The 22,751-nt window shown below is 40.4% G+C and overlaps 1 protein-coding gene across 3 annotated transcripts in view; it reads right to left on the bottom strand.

Annotated features, from left to right (window-relative positions):
- Positions 1-449: 449 nt before the first annotated feature.
- TMEM68 (transmembrane protein 68) overlaps positions 450-22,751 on the bottom strand; it is a 29,896-nt gene continuing 7,594 nt past the window's right edge. For all 3 annotated transcript variants that reach the window (XM_088469744.1, XM_088469747.1, XM_088469746.1), the window contains exons 3-8: positions 18,129-18,489; positions 15,357-15,524; positions 13,733-13,926; positions 13,249-13,309; positions 8,179-8,318; positions 450-3,941 (exon numbers count right to left, since the gene is read on the bottom strand). In XM_088469744.1, the coding sequence (XP_088325870.1) occupies positions 3,837-3,941; positions 8,179-8,318; positions 13,249-13,309; positions 13,733-13,926; positions 15,357-15,524; positions 18,129-18,462 (1,002 nt within the window). In that variant the 5' untranslated portion in view covers positions 18,463-18,489 and the 3' untranslated portion in view covers positions 450-3,836. The remainder of the gene's footprint in view (positions 3,942-8,178; positions 8,319-13,248; positions 13,310-13,732; positions 13,927-15,356; positions 15,525-18,128; positions 18,490-22,751) is intronic.

The following is a 22,751-nucleotide window of genomic DNA, read 5'->3' as shown; positions in this document are numbered from 1 at the left end:
GTGACCTCCCAGTCTCCTCCCTGAAACACCCACAAATCGCACAGCCCTTCTCATGTGTTAGTGATGCTGTACGAAATTGCAAACACCGTTGGTCACTTGGGATCACGTGTGCGCAATAGGGGCTTCCAAGACTATTTGCTCAACTGCACACCTTGTCTCTTTAAATCCGTGGTTCTAACCCCAATGCTCAGGCACCCCTAACACAGAATGTCTTCAAATCTCCTGAAAAAATTATGTGAATGGGGGTTAACACAATTCCACACATCAAACAGGAAATATCAATAACATTTACCAGCTACTACTAGCAAGAAAATATGTTTAACAAAGTAAAAGATTACCATGCCTCTAAAAAGAATATAAATATATACACATTTTTTTTAATTTCCAAAAGTCATTCTGTTTACAGCAATAATAATCAAAGACATGTAAAACAAATACATTTGGTCAATAATTGTAACTAATCACAGAGAAAATGTATATGAAGAAATATGATTAACAGAAATTAGACCTCTAATAAGAAAAGATAATCATTGTTTATTTATTTATAGAATCATAAACTTCTACAGTACTGGACAATTAGAAATCATACAGCCAATTGCACATAGGAGGGTGACAAAAGGAGGTAGAGAAGGGCCTTTGCGTGAGAGCTTACAGTCTACAACTGATATACTGCACAAGATATTGGATCATAGCAACATCCACATAAAATCATAATATTGTATGTACATCTATACATAGCACATTTCAAATACTTCATTTTAATATAAATGGTTTTTCAAAGTGACATGGTTCTTTTTAAGACTGGAGGCATTCTATTGGAGGCAGTGAGTGATTGTGCTTTAGTATAGTATTGTCAACATGTACCTGAAGATCTTTGCTTTATATGTTCATAAATCCACTACCTACAACATCCAAGTATTAATTATTAAACATATGTATATCAAATATGCTTCAATGTAACACAACCAGCCCATAACACAAATCTGCAGAACACAGGCTCAATATATCTGAATGACCCTTCGCTTTAATGTTACTGAAAAATTGGAAAATTAACGCTGCTTTCAAATACAGCAATGCTGATATGTCACGATCAACTGATAGAATATAATCATTAGATATGTGCACTGACCCCGAGCTTTGGTTTTGCAAAACCACCCCCAAGTATTTTGGAATGAATATATATATATATATATATATATATATATTTTATTATTTTTTTTTGAACGACAAAAAGTTTTCAAAAAAAGTTTACAATCATTTAATTTTTGCAATTCAAAACCCGAAATTCAGATTTAAAATCCACATTCCGAACTGTTGGAAGATCAGAACAGGCGACTTGGATTTATTCAGACATCCTCAGGAGATTAGAACCGCAGCTTGGATCTGTGCGAATTCACGAAATTTGGGTTGATTCGGATTTCTGGAGAACCGAACCACACATCTCCAATAATCATCAACAATTATTACAGACACCAGTGAAACATAGGAAAGTCTGGTAACCACAGAAAACTTTCCTAGTATTTCCAAGTACTTGTATTGTCCTTCATACATGTTTAATCATTATAGCAGCAATCCTGCTCCCCACCAATTAGCCATATACTCCCCCCTTGTCTTACTTCCTATTATTTGCCTCCTCATCATATATGTATTTCAAGATTGGGACCTGTTGTGAACTTACCTTTAAAATTTCACTACTTTAAATACGTCCCTGTGGGTACCAATTGCAGTTGATTATGGTGTGAATTTTCAGTGGGGAAAAGCCAGGACACAAGAGTCCTGGTTATTTATTTATCAGGATCCAGAAATTATTGAGGCCCCAAAGTACTACTTTAATTTATTTTTATTTCTGTTAACTGTCCTCACAAAGATCAACACAAATGCTCATCCGCAGGAGTCAACCATCTCCAAAGTTAATGCTAATATATATTTAGAAGAATAGGTCTGTTATTCATTACAATACACAAGTCACCGATTAGAAGCAGACATTCAAAACTCATTGTTTATACAGATATTTCCAGGAGTATATACTGTACAGGTAAGATGACTTGTGCATCTTATATATAAAATTCATTGGTCTGTTGTTTTTGTTTGTACGATTATACATTCTGACACCACTGCACTGATTGGGATGACAAAAACACAAGATGGTCCAGTTGGATCCTAACCAGGTTTTAGGGGGTTAGGGTCCTGGTCGGATCTCCCGTTGGTGTACTTTTGGCAGAACTTTGACCCGGGGAGCCTGTTCGGAGTCTTCCACTGGATGGATTTGGATGAAAACTTCACAGAGTGGTAACATTGGATCCCAGAAGACATACTAGGGGGTTGAGATACCGGTCGGACCTCCAGTTGACGTATGCTGGGCCGGACTTTGACCCGGGGACCCTGTTCTGGGCCATCCACTGGATGGATTTGGACAACATCACATAATTTGGATGAAAAATTCACAGAATGGTAACATTGGATTCCAGAAGACATACTAGGGGGTTGAGGTCCTGGTCAGACCTCCTGTTGGTATACGCTGCGCAGAACTTTGACCCAGGGAGCCTGTTCTGGGGCTTCCACTGGATGCATTTGGATGAAAACTTCACAGAGGGGCGGCAACTGGTCTGGGATGCCTAATGGAGTGGTTGGGGTCCTAGTCGGACCTCGCAGTGGAGTACGCCGGGCAGAACTTTGACCCAGGGAGCCTGTTCTGTGTCTTCCACTGGATGGATTTGGACAACACCACGTATTAAAACAATACCTTCAAGATTTAAACCCGGACAAAGCCAGGCACCTCAGCTATTAATAAAAATATGTAGCATCTTGAAATGACAATGACTGCACATACTGTATATATGTTATAGTAAAATCCCCCCATTGTGCCCTGGACCTGAGTGCTCCCTGCTCCGGATGGGACACACGGCCTGATTCAGAGCCGGACGCTATTTGCGGACGGTCGTTCCACAAAAGGGGCCATCTATTTAAATTGAGCGCTCGCTCATTGTGGTTTGTTGACGCCTCTGTCTGAGCGAGCGAACAAAAAATGCGCTCGCTATTTTGTAAAGACGCCCCTTTGCCATTCGCATCACACGTCATCTCCGGTATTTATTAGATTAATCGGGTACATCGAAAGGCATCTGAACTGCTCGCAGTGCTTGTGGTAGGTTTTTCTTACCACTATCACTGCGAGCAGTTCAGGCTAAAAGACAACCGAGTGACGTGGTCGATGACGCTCCTTTACTAATTATGCACTCCCACTAAACGCCCTTTTGACCGTTAGGCACGCCTGCGTTCGGATCTCCACTCCCCCGTTTTCAAGCACCTTCCCCTGTTACCACCCACAAACGGTACATTCTGCCAATCAAATTAGCAGCCCCTCGCTGCAGTTTTGCGAGCGCTCGATTTCCGACCGCAATGACTGGTTTGCACATGCACATTACGACCCATACACATGCACAGTTGTGCAAACATCGCTCATAGCGAACGAGCGGCCGCTTACAAGCGGCTCTGAATCAGGCCCACAGAGCACATTTGCTATATACTGTCTAAGAGGAGGTAGTTTTAAGCTCCATTGTCCGGAACTGATCATGCGATCTATACACACATATTCTTATTTACAACTCACCAGTTTTACAGTAACATAAATAATTCTGTCATTTACTAGAAACTAGCACAGAGCAAATCAATAACTTGTGCATGAACAGGTAGATGATTTGCAGGTATCTGTTACATAGATTACAGACTTCTCTTGCCTAATTTTCATGTAAAAAATATTTATCAAAGTAGATACAGTACTATACAAATTTACACAGATGTGCAACAAACCAGAATGCAGTCCAATACATAAATGCACTTTAATCTTCTTTGTGTTTCCTGTGAAATCTTTCCAGAAGGGCTCGAAAAATGTTCCCGGGGATTTTTTGGTGCTTGTCTATCAGTGACTGAAGGGCACATTTTGTCTGGAAGTAAAATCAAAGATTTACTACTGAGTATTAAACAAGAGAATCAGAGAGTATAAAACAACCATATACAACATGACGCTGAGATTTCCTCAACAGAGAGACTTCAAACTACTAATAATGTACTAATATATGAGAAATTCAATCTTATAAAGTGATACATTTACTGACAATAAGAGACCACAGCTTCATGTGAGCCAGGTTATCAGATATATATTGGGCTAGATTCACAAGTACATTTTGCAAACAGATCTTGTGAGCATAAACATCTTTGAGCAACGATTTAGAGTTGGGGATAGACCAGTGCCATAACAGGCCGGTGGTGCGCCCCGTGCCATCACCGCCTTCTGAACACATGACATCGCACCGAGGGGCCAGGGCCACTAGTAACGGGATGTACAGCACTGCCCAGAGCATCCTCAGGACTCTCCAGGTGGCTGTACAGACTGCAGGGTGCATGCCCAGAGCATCCTCAGGACTCTCCAGGTGGCTGTACAGACTGCAGGGTGCATGCCGGGAGCATCCTCAGGACTCTCCAGGTGGCTGTACAGACTGCAGGGTGCATGCCCAGAGCATCCTCAGGACTCTCCAGGTGGCTGTACAGACTGCAGGGTGCATGCCCAGAGCATCCTCAGGACTCTCCAGGCGGCTGTACAGACTGCAGGGTGCATGCCGGGAGCATCCAAATTATGCATGCCCCCGGTCTGAATCTCGACGCTGAAAGTCCGATACGGGACATAAGATAGGCGTCGAAATACCAACACCTATCTTAATCCAGACGCCGTAATTCAGAAGGACCATCCCGAACGATTTAAGTCAATGGCTCAATTAGCTGTTAGTCGTGGGAGTGTTAGGTCTAGGCAGCGTAGTGGGGTTAGGGTTAGGCAGGGTGGAGGCTAGGGTTAGGCACCCCTAGGGGGGAGGGTTAGGCACCACTGGGGGGAAGGGTAGGGTTAGGCACTGATGGGGAGGGTTCAGCTACCATAAGTGAGGGCTAGAAGGGGGAAGGGTGAGTATACTTACCCAACCCGTCGGGATACAAACCATCGGGATGCATTGGTATTTTGACAGGAGTCATCCCAACAGCCTGCATTACATACCGATTCCAATCAAACGTTAAGCCAGATTCCCTGATGTTTTAAAGCAGCTGTCATTTCAAAGGCAAAATCAACCTAGTTCTACTTTAACACATTGGACAGTCTCACACAGGACTCTGTGATGCCTGCAGTCTGCGGGCTATTACATATACCACATAGTCTGATTACATTCAGCCCTATTGGTTTCCCTTTAAAATTTTAAAATGATTGTGATGAAATTCTAATATTATTGTTCTAAAGATTATAAATGTTTAATTAAAAATAATTTTATTTCCAGCCCCAATGCAGAGTAATATCACTTGATTAATAGAGCAATTACATTTAGCATCTAATAATTGATTTCCACATTTTCCCTTTCAACATGCTTAAATTATTCATTAATAGTATTAAATATTAAAGGAATTGTTTTCATCTGGTTGACTTTGTAAGTACTGGATTTGTACCATTATTATAGAATCAACAATTTGCCAAGATTTCTTGATCAAATATTGATAAAAATATTCCCATTCATAGATCTATAAATATACAGATATGGAATAAAATGTATCAGTCCACTTTTCAGCGGTCCCCTAATTCGTCACTTCTCAATTACACTGCACATGTTTTTTCATCCTGTGGAAGGACATCAGAGGACGGTACCATTTGCAGTTAGTACTGTACTGTACAGAATTACAATGGTGTCTTACAATAAATATATAGGGCCAAATGTAATAGGGTGAGAGTTTAGAAAAGTGAGAGTTTCTGACACTTTTTAAACTTTGCCAATGTAATAGAGTCCAAAAACAAAGTAACAGAGTGAACTTGCATGTTTTTTTAGACTTAGAAAACTCTCACGATTTAAAATCTCATCCAGATGCTTTCCCATTTTGAAGATAAATCTCGACCAATGTGAGCGTTTACTGCTAAACTCTCACACTTTCTAAACTCTCACCCTATTACATTTGGCCCATAGTATTTAAGGTAAACAATATGTATACTGTTTTCCTTTTAGTAGTGTAACCATGTTACCTGCATTCACATTGAAAAACATCAATTGTCCTTTTTCGGCAGGGGTCCAGAACCTGAATTATGAGCAAAGCCCTACTGTATTTTCTCTATATCCATACAAAAATATATTATTTTATTTTGTTAGCTCTTAAGAGTATTTGCAATCTAATGTGCCCTGTATGTCGGAATCCAAATTACAGCTATGGAAATTTATTATTAACAGTTATTTATATAGCGTATATATATTATATAGAACTTTTACATTAAATATTTGGCGATTCACATCATACATACACACGTAAATTTTTTGTCAGAATCCAATTAACCTTCCAGTATGTTTTTAAATTGTGGGAGGAAACCCACACAAATACAGGGAGGACATACAAACTCCACACAGATAGAGGCTTGGTAGGCATCGAATACAAGACCTCAGTGCTGTGAGGTAGCAATGCTAACCACTATGCCAAGCCTCATTCCACGGGGGTATTCAATTAGATGCGATAATGCGTTTTCTCCCGTAAACCCACGGTCACCAGGTTTAATTTTTGTGAGATAACTTTTTTCCCTATCAGATTACAATTTTTTGCTTAATGACTAATTAGGCAAAAATATTTTTTAATTATCTTAATTTGGCCAATAAGGACATGCAATTTTTGGGGTGAAAAAGTGTTGGAAAATAAGTTTAAAGTAGTGGGACGGATATATGGGGGTGCTGTATGGATGGGACAATGTTTTGAACATTGCAGGTGCAAGTTACAAGTGTATTATTTTTAAAAATGCCCTATGACTACACTTTAATGTACCCCTACTTTGACTACAGCATTTATTTTGTCCAAATATATAGCATTCTATCATTTTTTCACTGTTCGAGAAGAATGCATATAACAGCCATTTGATACAATTTAAGGACCCCAAACCGATGAATTATGGTCACTAATACCTCTTTTCCACCAAAAACCCAGGTCCGACCTGGGTTTTTGGACATGGTTCCAACCCTGGTCAGACCCATTTACACTGCACCTTTGATCTGGGTTACTCCCAGGTCAGCCCTGTTCACACTGAACTCAGGTCTGCCCTGCTAAACCTGTGAGGTCATAAAAAGTGGGAGGTGAATGCTCCACAACCACCAATCCGCTCATTTTAGGCATGATCCAGGTCAGATAACCCGGGTTGCACTGTTTACACTGCACCATTACCTGGGTCCAACCCTGGTAGCTACCTGGGTTGGATTGCAGGGTCACTTGACCCAGGTTATTTTTCAGGGACCCTTTTACACTGAGCTGCGACCCGGGTAGACCCAGCAAAAACCCAGGTTTTTGCTCTGGTGTAAAAGGGGTATAACACACATTACTATACCATTATCCTATCTTAGTTTACCTTTTTGGGGGGTACAGGCTGATTTCCTCATTTTCACCTGTACTTATCGCCTGTCATCCATGCAAGATTTATCGTGCAAATTGGTTATCTCCGGTTTTGCAATATGATAGCATAATAAACGGAAGTGCGCAAAAATGCAATGAGCCTCAAATCAGGGCAAATGGTCTGAAAAGTTTTCTTCTGAGAAAGCTTATCATCGTTATCGGGATTAACTGGATACCCCCCCCTAGTGGACAGGTGAGGTGAATATTGGTTTACCCAGTAAAATCATACTTGCCTACCCTGCCGATTCAGCCAGGAGCCTCCCGAAAATCGGGCACCTCTCCTGGCCGCCGCTAACCCCCCCCCGCAGTAACAGTAGAAACCACAGCAGCAGGAGGGGGCAATGACGCGATTTGCGTTGAATCGCGTCATCATGGCCCTGCCCCCTGCTTCACAATACCAATATTAACGGGGTCGGGCCACGGTGACGCGATCACGCCCATGCTCCCGGAAGGTGGGAGCTGAAAGTCGGCAGGTATAAGTAAAATGTCAGCACCTGCTTTGCTTTGTGTACATGTAAGCACATAAAGGTTTTGCAGCCCCTAATTAATTTACGTGATTTTTTAATTGAATATAGTGAAGAACTTGGCAAGTTCCTCTTTGCTCAGACATACAATGTAAAATGCAAATATCCTGTTCTCTTGCATTTGCACAGGTGCAGCTTTTAAAAAACAATCTGTGAAATGTCTTCTATAAATAGCTCACTTAACAATGCCATAGAAAACAGAACTCACCTTCTCAGCTAGTTCGCTGGCTGTGACATTTGGATCATACTGGATAGGATCACCAAGATATGTCCGAAATTTTACTGGAAAACCTCCATACACAGGAACTAGCGGAATTTTAAATTTCTCATACATCCACCGAAAAATTCCTTTAGGCAGAGAAAAGTGCGATTTTTACAATAAATAGTAAAACAGATCTATGGGAGATTTGGCATTTTGTGGAAAAGTGTCATTGCTTACAGTAAGCTGTATAATTCATTCTATGATCATAAAATAAAAAATTTTGTATTGGCAATATCTACAGTCAATTATTATATTAGAATTGCAAAGCGGTAATGTCCTCAGATGGCAGATGTCATGTAATTACAGTAATCCAGCAAAGGGTATGCTAAATGTACAGCACCGAAGAACAATATTAAAAAGAGATATATATACACACAGTCAGGTGCATAAATATTGGGACATTGACAGAATTTTCATATTTTGGCCTCTATTCACCACCACAATGGCTTTGAAATGAAATAAACAATTAAATTACATCCAAATCAGGTGAACGGTGTAGGAATTACAACGGTTTCTGTATGTGCCTCACACTTTTTAAGGGGCCAAAAGTAATGGGACTATCAACTCAAAAGCTATTTCATGGACAGGTGTGGGCTATTCCCTCATTATTTCATTATCAATTAAGCAGGTAAAAGGTCTGGATTTGATTCTAGGTGTGACATTTGCATTTGGAATCAGTTGCTGTCGGCTCTCAATATGAGATCCAAAGAGCTGTCAGTGAAGCAAGCCATCATTAGGCTGAAAAATCAAAACAAACTCATCAGAGAGATGGCAAAAACATTAGGTGTGGCCAAATCAAACTGTTTGGAACATTCTTAATAAGAAAGAACGCACCGGAGAGCTCAGCAACACCAAAAGACCCGGAAGACCACGGAAAAACAACTGTGGTGGATGACAGAAGAATTATTTCCCTGGTGAAGAAAAACCCCTTCACAACAGTTGGCCAAATCAAGAACACTCTCCAAGAGGTAGGTGTATATGTGTCAAAGTCAACAATCAAGAGAAGACGACACAAGAGTGAATATGGAGGGTTCACCACAAGATGTAAACCATTGGTGAGCCTCAAAAACAGGAAGACCAGATTAGAGTTTGCCAAACAACATCTAAAAAAGCCATTACAGTTCTGGAACAACATCCTATGGACAGATGAGACAAAGATCAACTTGTACCAGAGTGATGGGAAGAGAAGAGTATGGAGAAGGAAAGGAACTGCTCATGATCCAAAACATACCACCTCATCAGTGAAGCATGGTGGTGGTAGTGTCATGGCGTGGGCATGTATGGCTGCCAATGAAACTGGTTCCCTTGTATTTATTGATGATGTGACTGCTGACAAAAGCAGCAGAATGAATTCTGAAGTGTTTCGGGCAATATTATATGCTCATATTCAGTCAAATGCTTCAGAACTCATTGGACGGCGCTTCACAGTGCAGATGGACAATGACCCGAAGCATACTGCAAAAGCAACCAAAGAGTTTTTTTAAGGCTAAAAAGTGGAATGTTATGCAATGGCCAAATCAATCCCCTGACCTGAATCTGATTGAGCATGCATTTCACTTGATGAAGACAAAACTGAAGGGAAAATGCCCCAAGAACAAGCAGGAACTGAAGACATTTGCAGTAGAGGCCTGGCAGAGCATCACCAGGGATGAAACCCAGCATCTGGTGATGTCTATGCGTTCCAGACTGTAATTGCCTGCAAAGGATTTGCAACAAAGTATTAAAAAGTGAAAGTTAGATTTAGGATTGTTTAGTTTGTCCCATTACTTTTGGACCTTTAAAAAAGTGGGAGGCACATATAGAAACCGTTGTAATTCCTACACCCTTCACCTGATTTGGATGTAATTACCCTCAAATTAAATCTGAAAGTCTGCAGTTAAAGCACATCTTGTTTGTTTCATTTCAAAGCCATTGTGGTGGTGAATAGAGGCCAAAATATGAAAATTCTGTCAATGTCCCAATATTTATGCACCTGACTGTATGTGTATATGTCATTCCATAAAATATAGGACACAACACATGAAAAATAAATTGTATCACAGCAGACGCCAAGACATTTTCAACTTCATTTCTTTCTACTGATGAACTTAATGTAACTGTCACAGTGATTTCTGCTGATGTAGTTAAAATCGGTGACTGGTTCTATGTTGAATATGATGGAAAAGAGTTACCCAGGTGAGATCAAGGACATCAGAGATGGTGAATACCAAGTGAGCACAATGGAGCAAGCTGGCAGCAACTGGAAATGGGCATCAGCACCAGATGAAATGTTTTATACATCTTCACAGTTAATCAGGAAAATAAACAGGCCTACACTGATTCATTCACGTGGATTCTACAGGTTTCAGTAACTTGTATCAAAACCCTTTGACTGGGTACAGACATTTGTATGTAACGTGAGTCACATGTCAAAATTGATTTTAAGTATAGTTTGGTTAACCTTCAGTTTTTTGTTTGTGTGTCAATCAGAAGTTTAGGGTCTTATAAGTGTACAATCATATTGTAAAAATAATTAGGAGAGCAGGTTTAAATATATGTGCCCTCAGTTCCTATGCCAATTCTGTAAAGGCACACATCCACTTAGCGATAATATTGAGCTTTTGCATGATTACGACATAGGCCCGTATTCAATTTGAGCTGAGCCGCGATACTTTTTCGCCTACCGGACTTTTTGCCTACATCGCGTGTTTTGCAGGCGGAAAAGTATTGCGCCCATGCCCGCTTATCCCCGTATTCAATATGAAAGTAGGCGAAAAAGGGACCCAGCGAAACTTAAACAAGCAGAAAGTACTATCAGATTTGGGGAAATCAGCCTGACACCCCCCAAAAGATGCTCTGACATGTGAGTTAGCCATGGTTACCCTCCATTTTGGCTTGCTGAAGGTATTTGGCGTTTTTAAACGGGCTCAATAGCTGCTATATAGCATTTTTGTATAAGTGGTGAAGAATAGTATTCAGGAGTTTTTTTTGCAGAAACTAGCTTATTCCAGCAAATTTGGGGTACTTGAAAATGGGGGCCAGCATATTTAAAAGTTGCTAAAGTTAAGTTTAAAAAACCGTGAAAAAGCCACCTGCCGCAAGTCCCTGCAATGCAAAAGAAAAACACCCGGGGCATACTTGGGGACCCCCCCCCAGAGTCAACTTTGCTAGTTTTTAACTTTGTCCCCCAACATTTTTTTTTTTTTTGCCCCCAAATTCAAAGAGATTTTTTTGGGTGTTCTTAAGTCTTTTTTTTTTTTTTTTTTACACAGTTTACCTTTGGGGGACTGTCTGAAGGCTGCATGGGGGTTCCCACAACGTTGCACCCCAAAACCCCAATTCTGCACTTTTTTCCGCCTGCTATTCATAGGCAAAACTTTTCCGCCTATTACATTCCATTGACTTTCCGCCTAGGCGAAAAGTCTTCCAAATTGAATACGTAGTAAAATCAAAACAGGCTAAAATGACGTCATCGGCGAAAAGTTTCCGGCAAAATCACGCGAAAATGGCTTTTCACCTCAAATTGAATACGAGCCATAATCGGAATCGTGCAATCACTCTGTAATTGTTCACAAATCGTGCACTTTTCTGCCGAAAACGACCAGCGATGCGCGCTCCCGCTGGTTATTTCCGACATCAATCATCACACGAAAATGCTGTACAACCTGACGATAACGTCAGGTTGAGCATGGTAGGGGATGATTGATGAGCCTACACTGAACGACTGATCGTTCAGTGTAGATACAGCACAGACTGACAGACGACTGCACGATTACAATGTAGGAATCGTGCAGTCCTTTCGATGTCTGCAAGTTAATGTGTGCCTTAAGATAAGTCACACAAACAATAAAATTTAAATACTAAGAATGTCAATTTTTTTTCTGCTTCTAAGCATTAATTATGACTACCTATATATTATTGTCATATTTTTAAAATGTTGAATTTCAGCCTCATTTTTGGGTGTGGTGCATTAAAAATGTTAAACTTCTAAAAATGACCATAAAATGTAACGTGAGTCAATAGAATTACATTATATATATTTATTAATTATCTATACACACACACTTGCATTTTGTTAAACCCATTTTGTTAAACCCAGATTGTGATCATTGCTTGTCCTTACTATTGCAAATCTGTATGTATCTGACAAATGAAAGTGGTCTACTACACCTACAGATGTGTTCCCATACATCTAGCCTCAATACGCCACGCAGTGCAACTTGCCTGGCATGTGTGAGCCGTCAAGTCCTGTGCCACTTTGCTACCGCTGGGCGTCTTTTTTTTGCCAAAAATGCATATAAGGAGCAATGCGATGAGACTAGGACGCACCAGCAGACTGTGCTGATTAATATGTGACACCGTGCACCTGAGATCAGTATATGAAGCACAACATAACTTGGAATGAACAAAGCTGCGGCTGTTACACTGTAGCACTTCGTATACAGATTCCGAGATTCAATCGCACACAGCAATACAGGTGTTGTATACAAATTAATCAAGAGAGTCTGCAGCTGCGTCCTAGATGCAAAAAAGGACCCCCAGTGCTAGCAGAGTCTCACGGGACCTGGCGCGCTGAGAGGGGCTTTTTAGCACGACTGCAGCAAAGCAGTGTATGGACACATCTGTATGTAGACTTGTTTTTGTGTGGTTTACAATCCGCCCACAGTTGCATGTTATCATACATGACTAAGTGCATTTGATTTTGAACTGCATTTCAGGACCCAGGCTGCAAGCTTATATGTTTTGATCAAAATGCTGTCAATTTTGCTAGATATATACAGATAAGGGCTGATGACTCCTGCCTTTTTGTTTTCTGTGTATATAGAAATATTTCATCCTAAACTATTAATAAATGTATGCATAGGATTTACACTAGCAATTTTGTGAGAGTAAAGACACCACTGGTTTAAGTTACATTGCAAACATCCTCAGTTACTATGGTCATACTGTATACAGATTTACAGTGATTCAGCTGGAGCTACAAAACAGCAATGTTCATGGAACTAGTAAGCAATATTCTACAAACATATATCTTACGTAAGCATCCAAGCGATCGGAATCCTTCCCGGATGTTTTGTGTGAACATTGGGATGATGGGCTGAGAGGAGAATAAACAGGGATACAAAAGGGAGTTTTAATAAGATAATGAGCTTTGCATTTTGTGTAAGTAACAGGCTGAACATAGTGAACACAGGAACACAATATGACATGAAAAAACTTTACAAATCCCATGTTATATTAACGTTGAAAGTCTAACATGTTTTGTGCTTTCATTCAGTCTTTTAGTGGCGACCATGAAAACAAGCAGTAAATAACCAGTCTAGCCCAGGAAGCTGCGTAAATAGGGATATCCTGTCTTGCAGTGTGATGGTGGGTATCAGTGCCAGATGATAGAGTACTTCTATTAAATATTTTCTTTAGTTCTTACTTAAGTTAAATGAATCAGATTGTTTAACAAAATTGATGCTGTGGTTATTTGCATCATGTGATCTTATTTATCAGGTTTACAAATCAGACTTACCACTTTTGCATCAATGGCCACCTGCGCAAAACCTGTCCGATTTCCCCACATGATAATATAAGTTTCATCGCTAAAGAGGGCTTCCCGTACTCCTCCCGGGGAGATTGCCAACAGGTGGCCGTTCTTCAAAGCTTTCACACACTCCTCCTTTGGTCCATGGATTACACTAAATACTTCGAGCAACGGTTTAAAGCCTGAAATTAATGATGCACTGATGTCATTTACATTGTATAGGATATCTATAATACTGTATAGGATATTTATATACTGAATATGGAATAAAATATGCTAGCAAGACACCAATATTAATTTATATCTCCTACATATCTAAAAAGGAGACTTAGTTGTGCTGTTAAAGGAGATCCCAGGCTGCAATTTAAATTCCAAACAGTTTCTATGGCTGATCAAAACAATCTTGAAGACCATCAATCATTGCGCGCCACCGTGCAAGAGAGAGTGTATATAGAAAACAGTTAAGATACAAATAACCGCTAAAAGAAGTCTGCATCTGATAGAACCATAATGAGATTCTGGCGAGGAGAACATGTTGTCATACTGCTATACCGGGATGCAATTAGCAAGTCTACAGTCTCAATGTCGACAGTGACTAAGTAGATAGGAGAAAGCCAGCGCCGGGATCCCAATATGGTTGTAATGCTACTTAAAGCATTTTAACTGTGTTGGCATGATTTCGGTAAACATGCTCCTAAGGCGAAAAATTATTACAATTATAATGCCCGCATGGTTAAAATGCTGTGCCGATGCCAGTTTTCTCACGTCTACATAGTGACTAGACAGTTCGTAGGTATCCTGTTATATACCATACACACTTCCCTTTGTGTTTATAAGCTGGCTTTAGACAATTTGTAGGTATCGCGTTATATACAATACACACTTCCCTTTGTGTTTGTGTTTCAAGTTATATATACTTATGTTTACGGCTGGTGATGCTTGTGTTACATTTTCCTTTATTGTACAGTGCTATGTAATATTTTGCAGATTTATAAATAAGTGAACACACACAGTTTGTTATATATATATATATATATAACAAACAAAAATATTATTATTATTAATAGGTTTCCTGTGAAAACACACAAAAAGGTCAAAGAGTAAAAATATCGATATACATAAAGGACTAGACAGTACAAAGGATAACTAACTTGTAGATAAATAGAAATGATACAGTATAATAGAAACATGTCCCCTTTATGAAGTGATGCTTAGATCTAGGAGTGTATTGCCTTCACTGACTGATATATATTACTCTATGGAGCACATAGAGAAGGAGTCATGTGACAAGTAGGAGGAGCTGTATAGTGAGTACATTAAAGTAGTTGGGGGAGTGAAAAAACACATTACAAAAGGGCTAGTTTGTAAGATTGTACCTGAAGCCTCCATCAGTATGTACTATGAGCGCTCATGTAGGCTAAATGTCAGGTTTTCCTGTGTTTAGCATGCATTAAGGGAAAAAAAATTGCTTTTAAAGTACTTTTAGTAAAATAGATACAAAGTAGACATGTCATTTGGCAGTTAAACTGTATAAATGATAGGTTTGACTAGCTATATCTAATCAACAGATTCCCAGTGGATTGTTTTCATATGCTGCAGCAGGATTATTTACCTGGTACTTTAAATAGAAAGTGGTCCCCCACTGTGTGAAAGGTTCTGCCTCTCAGGAGAATTACTTTTGCTACAAAATAATAATAGTCTACAGGAAGAGCTCCATGATAGTACACAATTAGGGCAGGTCCATCTTCTGGGATTTTAGCCAAGCCATAAATTTCATAACCTGTTTAATAAAAACACAGTAAAGGCATTACAGAAGTTATATACGATATAAGAAAAATGTACATTCATAAAAACACTCCTAAATCAATGTTTAATAGTAAAGTAAAAAATGGGGCTCTTGGTTAACTTTACTAAAAATGTGCTGTACAAAACTATAAAACACACCACAACCTACATCTCAGTAGGAGCCCTCCCCACGGAACGACTGACACGGAGTGTCATTAGCCGCTCAGCCAATCACAAGCTGCCAGAGTGGTAAAGGAAAGGACTTCCCTTTAGATTACAATCGGACAAGAAGTCACTTTTTAGTTGGTTTTTAGTAATAAAGTGATGAGTGAGGGGTTTTGTTGAATTTTCAATGTAGCTTTAATTGAAATGTACTGTTTACTCTATTTTGGTAGAATAGGTAGTGCAATTAGTGACCCCTTACCATTATACTGGCACCTGGTGAGGGGGACCACATGCTTGTTGTCTCCCTCTTTCGGTGGAGACTACCCCAGGTTGTATAGCACTGTGGCCGGTTATGGACTGTAGGAGGAAGTGTGTGCACAACAGACGGTTTTACCATGAGGTTTGGTGTATGTGAATCCAGCACACATCACACGTGATGCCCTGCAAAAGCACAGTGTGATACATTCTGCAGTTTCTATTTGTGCAGATGTTCTATGTGCGTTGGTTTGAAAAAAAAAAAAAAACACAGCAAACTGCTGCGTAGAAATCCCCTCCTATGTGTTATTAACTAACTAACATCACTAAAAGGTGCATTACAGATCTGCATTAGAACCATAGAAAGCAATCCGATATGTGCTTTTATTGTTTAACTTCAGCGCAGATTTACTTCTTGGAGCACTGTTATACCTCTTTTCCACCAAAAACCTGGGTCCGACCTGGGTTTTCAGACATGGTTCCAACCCAGGACAGACACCATTTACACAGCACCATCGATCTGAGTTAATCTCAGGCCCGTCCCGTTCACAATGAACCTGGATCTGCCCTGCTAAACTTGTGAGGTCATACAAGTGGGAGGTGACTGCTCCACAGCCACCAATCAGCTCATTTTAGGCATGACCCAGGTTGGATAACCCGGTTGCACCGTTTACACTGCACCATTACCCAGGTCCATCCTGGGTCCTACACTGGTAGCTACCTGGGTTGGATTGCCGGGTCACTTGATCCAGGTTATTTTTCAGGGACCCTTTTACACTGAGCTGCGACCCGGGTAGACCCAGCAATAACCCAGGTTTTTGCTCTGGTGTAAAAGGGGTATAAGTCAAACCTCCTGTGTATGGAAGAGCTTGTATTCCACACTGAATAAGGGGAAAGACCTTCTGACTTACATTACAGGTTTGTCACCACAACCAAGTTCACATTCTATTAATAAAAGATGGGCAGTGAAGTAGTGGGAAAGCAGAAGTAAAAAACAAAAATAATAAAGATGCACACTTCAGCATTTGATGAAAGCTGTCCTTGCTGTTGTGCGCACATAGAAACTAAAAAAAACACACACCTACACACACACGCATGTTTGCATCCCAAACATCGATGCCGTCAGGTTCAGCATGTGCGGGGATGATGGATGTGCCTGGACTGAACGAGTGAACGTTCAGTGCAGGCACATCACTAGATATACAAACGAGAGCACGATTGCAATGTTGTAATCGTGCTCTCATTTGTATAACTAGTGGTGGATACCCGCCTTAACAGTGCATGACATGTTTCAGATATGATCTGTATCAGATAACATTTGTGATACATGTGCAGGTTTTATTCATTCAATTCCATACATAAGTTTGATTATAAAATCATCCTTTCATAGAGAAAGAAGTTGTGGTATAGATGGAAATGCACTAGAACACTAGAAAAATGACAGCCTTTACCTTTTTTCAGAGGCAGCTGTGGTCTGGTTTTGCAGTTACAGGGGTCTAGTTACTAAGCAGTGTTAGGAGACAGAGTGAAAAGTGATAAGTCTGTGATAAGGTGCCAGCCAATCAGCTCCCAACTGTCATTTTTCAAACACAGCCTGTGAGATGACAGTTGGGAGCTGATTGGCTGGCACCTTATCACTTTTCACTCTGTCTCCTAACACTGCTTAGTAACTAGACCCCACAATCAATAAGTCAATATTTATGCCAAGGTACAAAAACAAGTATTAAACCAGCGCTTCTCAAATCCAGCTTTGAGGACACACTAACAGTGCATGTTTTCCAGGTCTCCTTACAGAATCACAAATTAAATAATTAGTACCACCTGTGGATCTTCTAAAATGTGTCTTGTAATGAATACACCTGTGCTCCATCAAGGAGATATGGAAAACATGCACTGTTAGTGTGTCCTGAGGCCTGGATTTGAGAAGTGCTGTACTATACATATATACACACTAATAGACAGCAGTGTGGTTACAGCCAACAGAGTGAAGCTAATGTCAATTTAACCCTCTATACTGTTCATGGCGGTTATTCTCATGTGGCAGACCACTTCATTATTTGGCACGGCTGAAATTCACATAGCTGTTTAATTTCACTTGGCCCACACACTATATTACAATAAAATTCCCTTTCATCGTATGCTATTGGCGAAATCACTGCTGACAACAGATCATTTTTACCATGCCATATTGTAGCATGCCCATCCCAAAGTGTTGCCAACGTTTTCCGAGCGCCATCCCATATACTGTTTGAATATGCTTCTTTCAGTTCGTTTTTGCGCTTGTACACATGGAGGAAGAGGATGGACAAGTAGAGAAAAATGACAATGATGAAGGGCAGTATGAATACTATTATTAGTGGTGTGAAGACCCACAGCAGGTAGTCTAGGTAGTTCAGGTAATCTTCCATATTGTCCATTTCTAGCCAATCCAGAAATATCTGCATGATGCAGGTCAGATAGGTGAGAGATGCGCCTGTGGTACATGACTCGTTCCGGGCTGGCATCTTCAACATAGAGAATGTCAGACCTTTATTTCTCTCCTAAGAAGAATGTCAAGATTAAAAAATTATTAAAAAAGAACACACACACACACACACACACACACACACACACACACACACACACACACACACACACACACACACACACACACACACACACACACACAGGTCTTAGCTATCACAGGTTCTACAACAACTTCAACTGTTACTCATTAGTGGGGCTGATTCTAAGTTGGGAGCAAATCAAAAAGGAGCACTTTACACTTTGGAAATCATGCTGCACTGTAGTTGGGGCAGATGCAAAATGTGCAGAGATATTTAGAGTTGGGAAGAGCTGTGTCCTAGCCTAATACTAAGGGGTACATTTACTAAAGTGAGAGTTTTTAGAAGTGGAGTTGTTGCCCATAGCAACCAATCAGATTCTACTTAACATTTAACTAGCACCTTCTAGAAAATAATAGCTAGACTCTGATTGGTTGCTATGGGCAACATCTCCACTTCTAAAAACTCTCACTTTAGTAAATATAAAATGTCGGTCTAAAAACAAAGCTGCCCTGCAGGGGCATAGGCAGAAGTTTGTGGGTCCCATAGCAACATTTTGAAGGAACCCATGTCCCAATGCTTTTACAGTGACATCTCTCTGCAGCAGTTAATTTTATACCCCATAATAGTGCCCGAGTCAATTTTCTTAACCATAATAGTGAACTATTAGTTATTCCCCATAAGTAGTGCCCTAGTTTATTTTATGAACCGTAGTAGTACCCTAGTTCACATTATATCACTTGTAGGGCTGCCACTACACATTATGCCATACAGTATCCCCAATTCACATTATGACAGTGTCCCCAGTTCATAATATGCCACATTAAAGTGCCCTCATTTAATTTTATGCTATGCTATAGTGCCTTCATTTAATATTGTCCCACATTACAGTGCCCCAGTTCATATTATTTAACAATAGAGTGACCTCAAGTTCATATTATACAGCATTACAATAAGCAGGCAGATTATGCCACATTAGAGTGCCCACCAGTTCAGATTATACCACATTACAATGCCCCCCTTACCATTATAACAGACTACACACACACCACTCACTAAAAATGGAATGTCACCCCATTCAGGCTGGGCAACAGGCAGGAACCAAATGCTGAGCAAATCCAGTAAATTGGTATGCAGCAATAGTATATAACCTGTCCAGGCCCCCCTAAGCCGTTGGACCCAAATAGCAATGGCACTCTCTGTACCCACTATAGCTATGTCCATGCTGCCCGGTATTTGTTTGTTATGTGCACAATCAGCCAGTATTTACAATGTATGCAAAAGCAATAAATGCATTGCATCATGATTTGTTCCAGGAGCAAATTGCTCCTTTTTATTTGGTCCTAACTCTGAATCTGTCCCTCAAAGTTCAGATAGATGCTGGGAGGGTTAATACAGTAATAGCACACTGTAACTCTGGGGATACTTGTAACTTTATTAAACATAATAAATTAAGGGCAGTATTCAATGGCCAGCGAAAAGTCCCGGACTTTTTGCAGTCATCACTAGTTTGGGCTCCGAAAAAGTATCGCGCTCGTCACCGCAATTCGACCTATTCAATTGTAAAAGGACCCGGTTTGTCCCGGCGAAGCTGAAATCGGGAAAAGTCCTGTCAGATTTGGGCACCCCCCAAAAGATGCACTGACATGGGGGATCACTATGGATATCCCCGAATAGCCCTGCTGAAGGTATTTGGGGTGCTTAAATGCTCTCAATTGGTGCTATTTTGCATCTTTGCACAAGTGGTGAAGAATAGCATTTAGCAGTTTTTATTTTTCAAAAATAAGTAGTCCCAGCAAATTTGGGGTACATGAAAATGGGTGCAAGCATGGTTAAAAATCGCGAAAGTGGGTTTTTAAAAACGCACCTTCAGCATGCACCTGCAATCCAAAAAAAAAAGCATGGGCATACCTGGGGGACCCCCTGGGGTCAAATCCGCTAGTTTTTAAGTTTGTCCCCCAATTTTGGTGCTTTTTGCCCCCAAAACGAAAGTACTTGTTTGGGGTATTCTATAGTATTTCTTAAACTTTGTTTGACGCAGTTTACCTTTGGAGGACTGTCCCAAGGCTGCAGGGGTGTTCCCGCAACTTTGCACCCAAAACCCCCAATTCTGCAATTTTTTTCTGCCTCCTTTCAGAGGCGAATCTCTCTCACTGGTTACAAGGCGCAGACTTTTAGCACCAGCGAAAAGTCTTTGGAATTGAATACGGGGAACAGTTCTCGCCTGGCGAAATGACGTCACCGGCGAGAACTTTTCGCCGGCAATTGAATACGGCCCTAAGAATAATATCAGATTTAATCCCAGACCAACTCTGGCCTTGTATCCCTAAACTTCATGAAATTGTAACACCAGCTGGAAAAATGTAAGTTAATTAACTCATGTAAACCTTAAAACTGTACCTAAAAGTAATAACCATGTCACTGTAATAAGGAAATACTAACGATAACTCGGGTCATACACAATTTGAAAATACGAAATTAAGAACAATACTGATTAATCGGATGCAAATTGTTTAACTTCATTCTACAAAAAAGAAAATGTACCTGAGGCCCTTAGATCAGATAGTTGTATGGTTATTGATTCTCTCACATAATTCGTATATGTAACTAGTGGATATAAGCACGCACGTGATGCGACCAGAGCCAGAAGTGCTTCATCTGGAAAGGTCACGTGAACACGCCAGACATCCTGTCCCCTGGCTTCTGCAGAGGAGATCTGTTATGTGCAAGTACAGAACGGATCTCCTCTGACTCCCCGGACCCACCTGGAGTGATGCGGAGGTCTGTGAGTCACCACAAACATCACTGTTGGAATCACGCCCCAGAATGCTGTGCAAACAGCACTCTGGAGCACATGCCCCTAAAGTAAAAGTGCAACTCTGCTCTTTCAAACTCTCTATCCCCTAATTTCTGGCTTTTGAAAATTTCTGTAGTGTAGTAACTGGAGGGGCAGGGCTTAAGGACAGCATGGCGTCCCAGAATGATTACATCATCAAGACCCACCCCTACTGGCACCTTCAAATATTAAGGGAGAGGGGAATTCTGAGTTACCACCCATATCAGCCCCTCTAGGGCTTAACATTGAAGGGGTTAAATGAAGAAAAGGTCTAATCCTCAAATAATAAATATCAGAAAATGGAAAGAAAATCAAGCTGAGGAACATACATACAAATAAATACAATTATGAGCTGGCTTTGCATAAAAAGACAATTTATTACATAATATACCACAAAATTATTAAAAGCACTAATCTTCTCCCCTTGGAGTTTCCTATTGTGTATTCTATTCCTGTTCTGGGGACTAATGGACATATTTACTAAAATATTGTGAAAATGGGTGTTTTCACACTGTTTTTACATTATTTTAGTATCACCCAAATGTACTAAAGGACAATTGTAAGAGAATTTGCACAATTCTCCTCCGAGCCCTAATTATTGCATTTTTTTTTAGTAAGCAGATCGCATTTCCCATAATTGTAATGGGAAATGCGATCTGCTCAGATTTACTAAAATTGAATTGTGAATAAATAACGTGGAAAGCCTTATGATAATAACACCACCACACCACCCATTTCACCAATTCCTGCTCTGCTCTAACAGGCAGAGCAGAGCCGGTGCCCGTGATCAGCCTAAATAGACCTATAGACCACAGGCTGATTACAGTGCAAAAAATACCTAGAAAAATAACACTTACCTGCACCCAGGGACCAGTGATTGATGATCCGGTGAGTTCTGTGACCCAGTCAGTTGATCGCCAGGCTCCTGCTCTGTTCTGTAAACTGAGATGCTGAGGGGTAGCAGGTGGCAATCACACTCTGAGGGTATTTCTGGTGAAAAATGCCCTGAGAAGTGTGTTTTGGGGGGGGGGGGGGGGGGGAATTTTCTCTTTCAAGCTCCGTCCCTGCTTGGACCAGTATGAAGTTGCCTGTAGCAACCAATCAGCTTCCACCTATCATTTTATAGAATGTACTTGATACAGTAAATGCCATCTCAAAACTTATTGGACAACTTCTCCACTGCTCCACTATTTTCATTGCTTGATACATCAACTCCATGGTACACACAATGGAATTAACAAATTGAAAAACTTGCTCAAGTAGTATTTAAAACACTTCCCTTTCCTGCACACAACTGCTACTAACAAACATCATATGCCTGAGAGTTATCACAAAATTAAATTTTGTGGGCAGTATATTCCCTATAGATTAAATAAAGTTGCGTAATTAGTTATGGGATCAAATAAAGTCTAATTTGACTGGA

Source organism: Taudactylus pleione, unplaced genomic scaffold (assembly GCF_031769625.1).
Source record: "Taudactylus pleione unplaced genomic scaffold, aTauple2 ptg000093l, whole genome shotgun sequence".
Classification (NCBI taxonomy): domain Eukaryota; kingdom Metazoa; phylum Chordata; class Amphibia; order Anura; family Myobatrachidae; genus Taudactylus; species Taudactylus pleione.
This window is presented reverse-complemented; position numbering and strand designations above follow the sequence as displayed.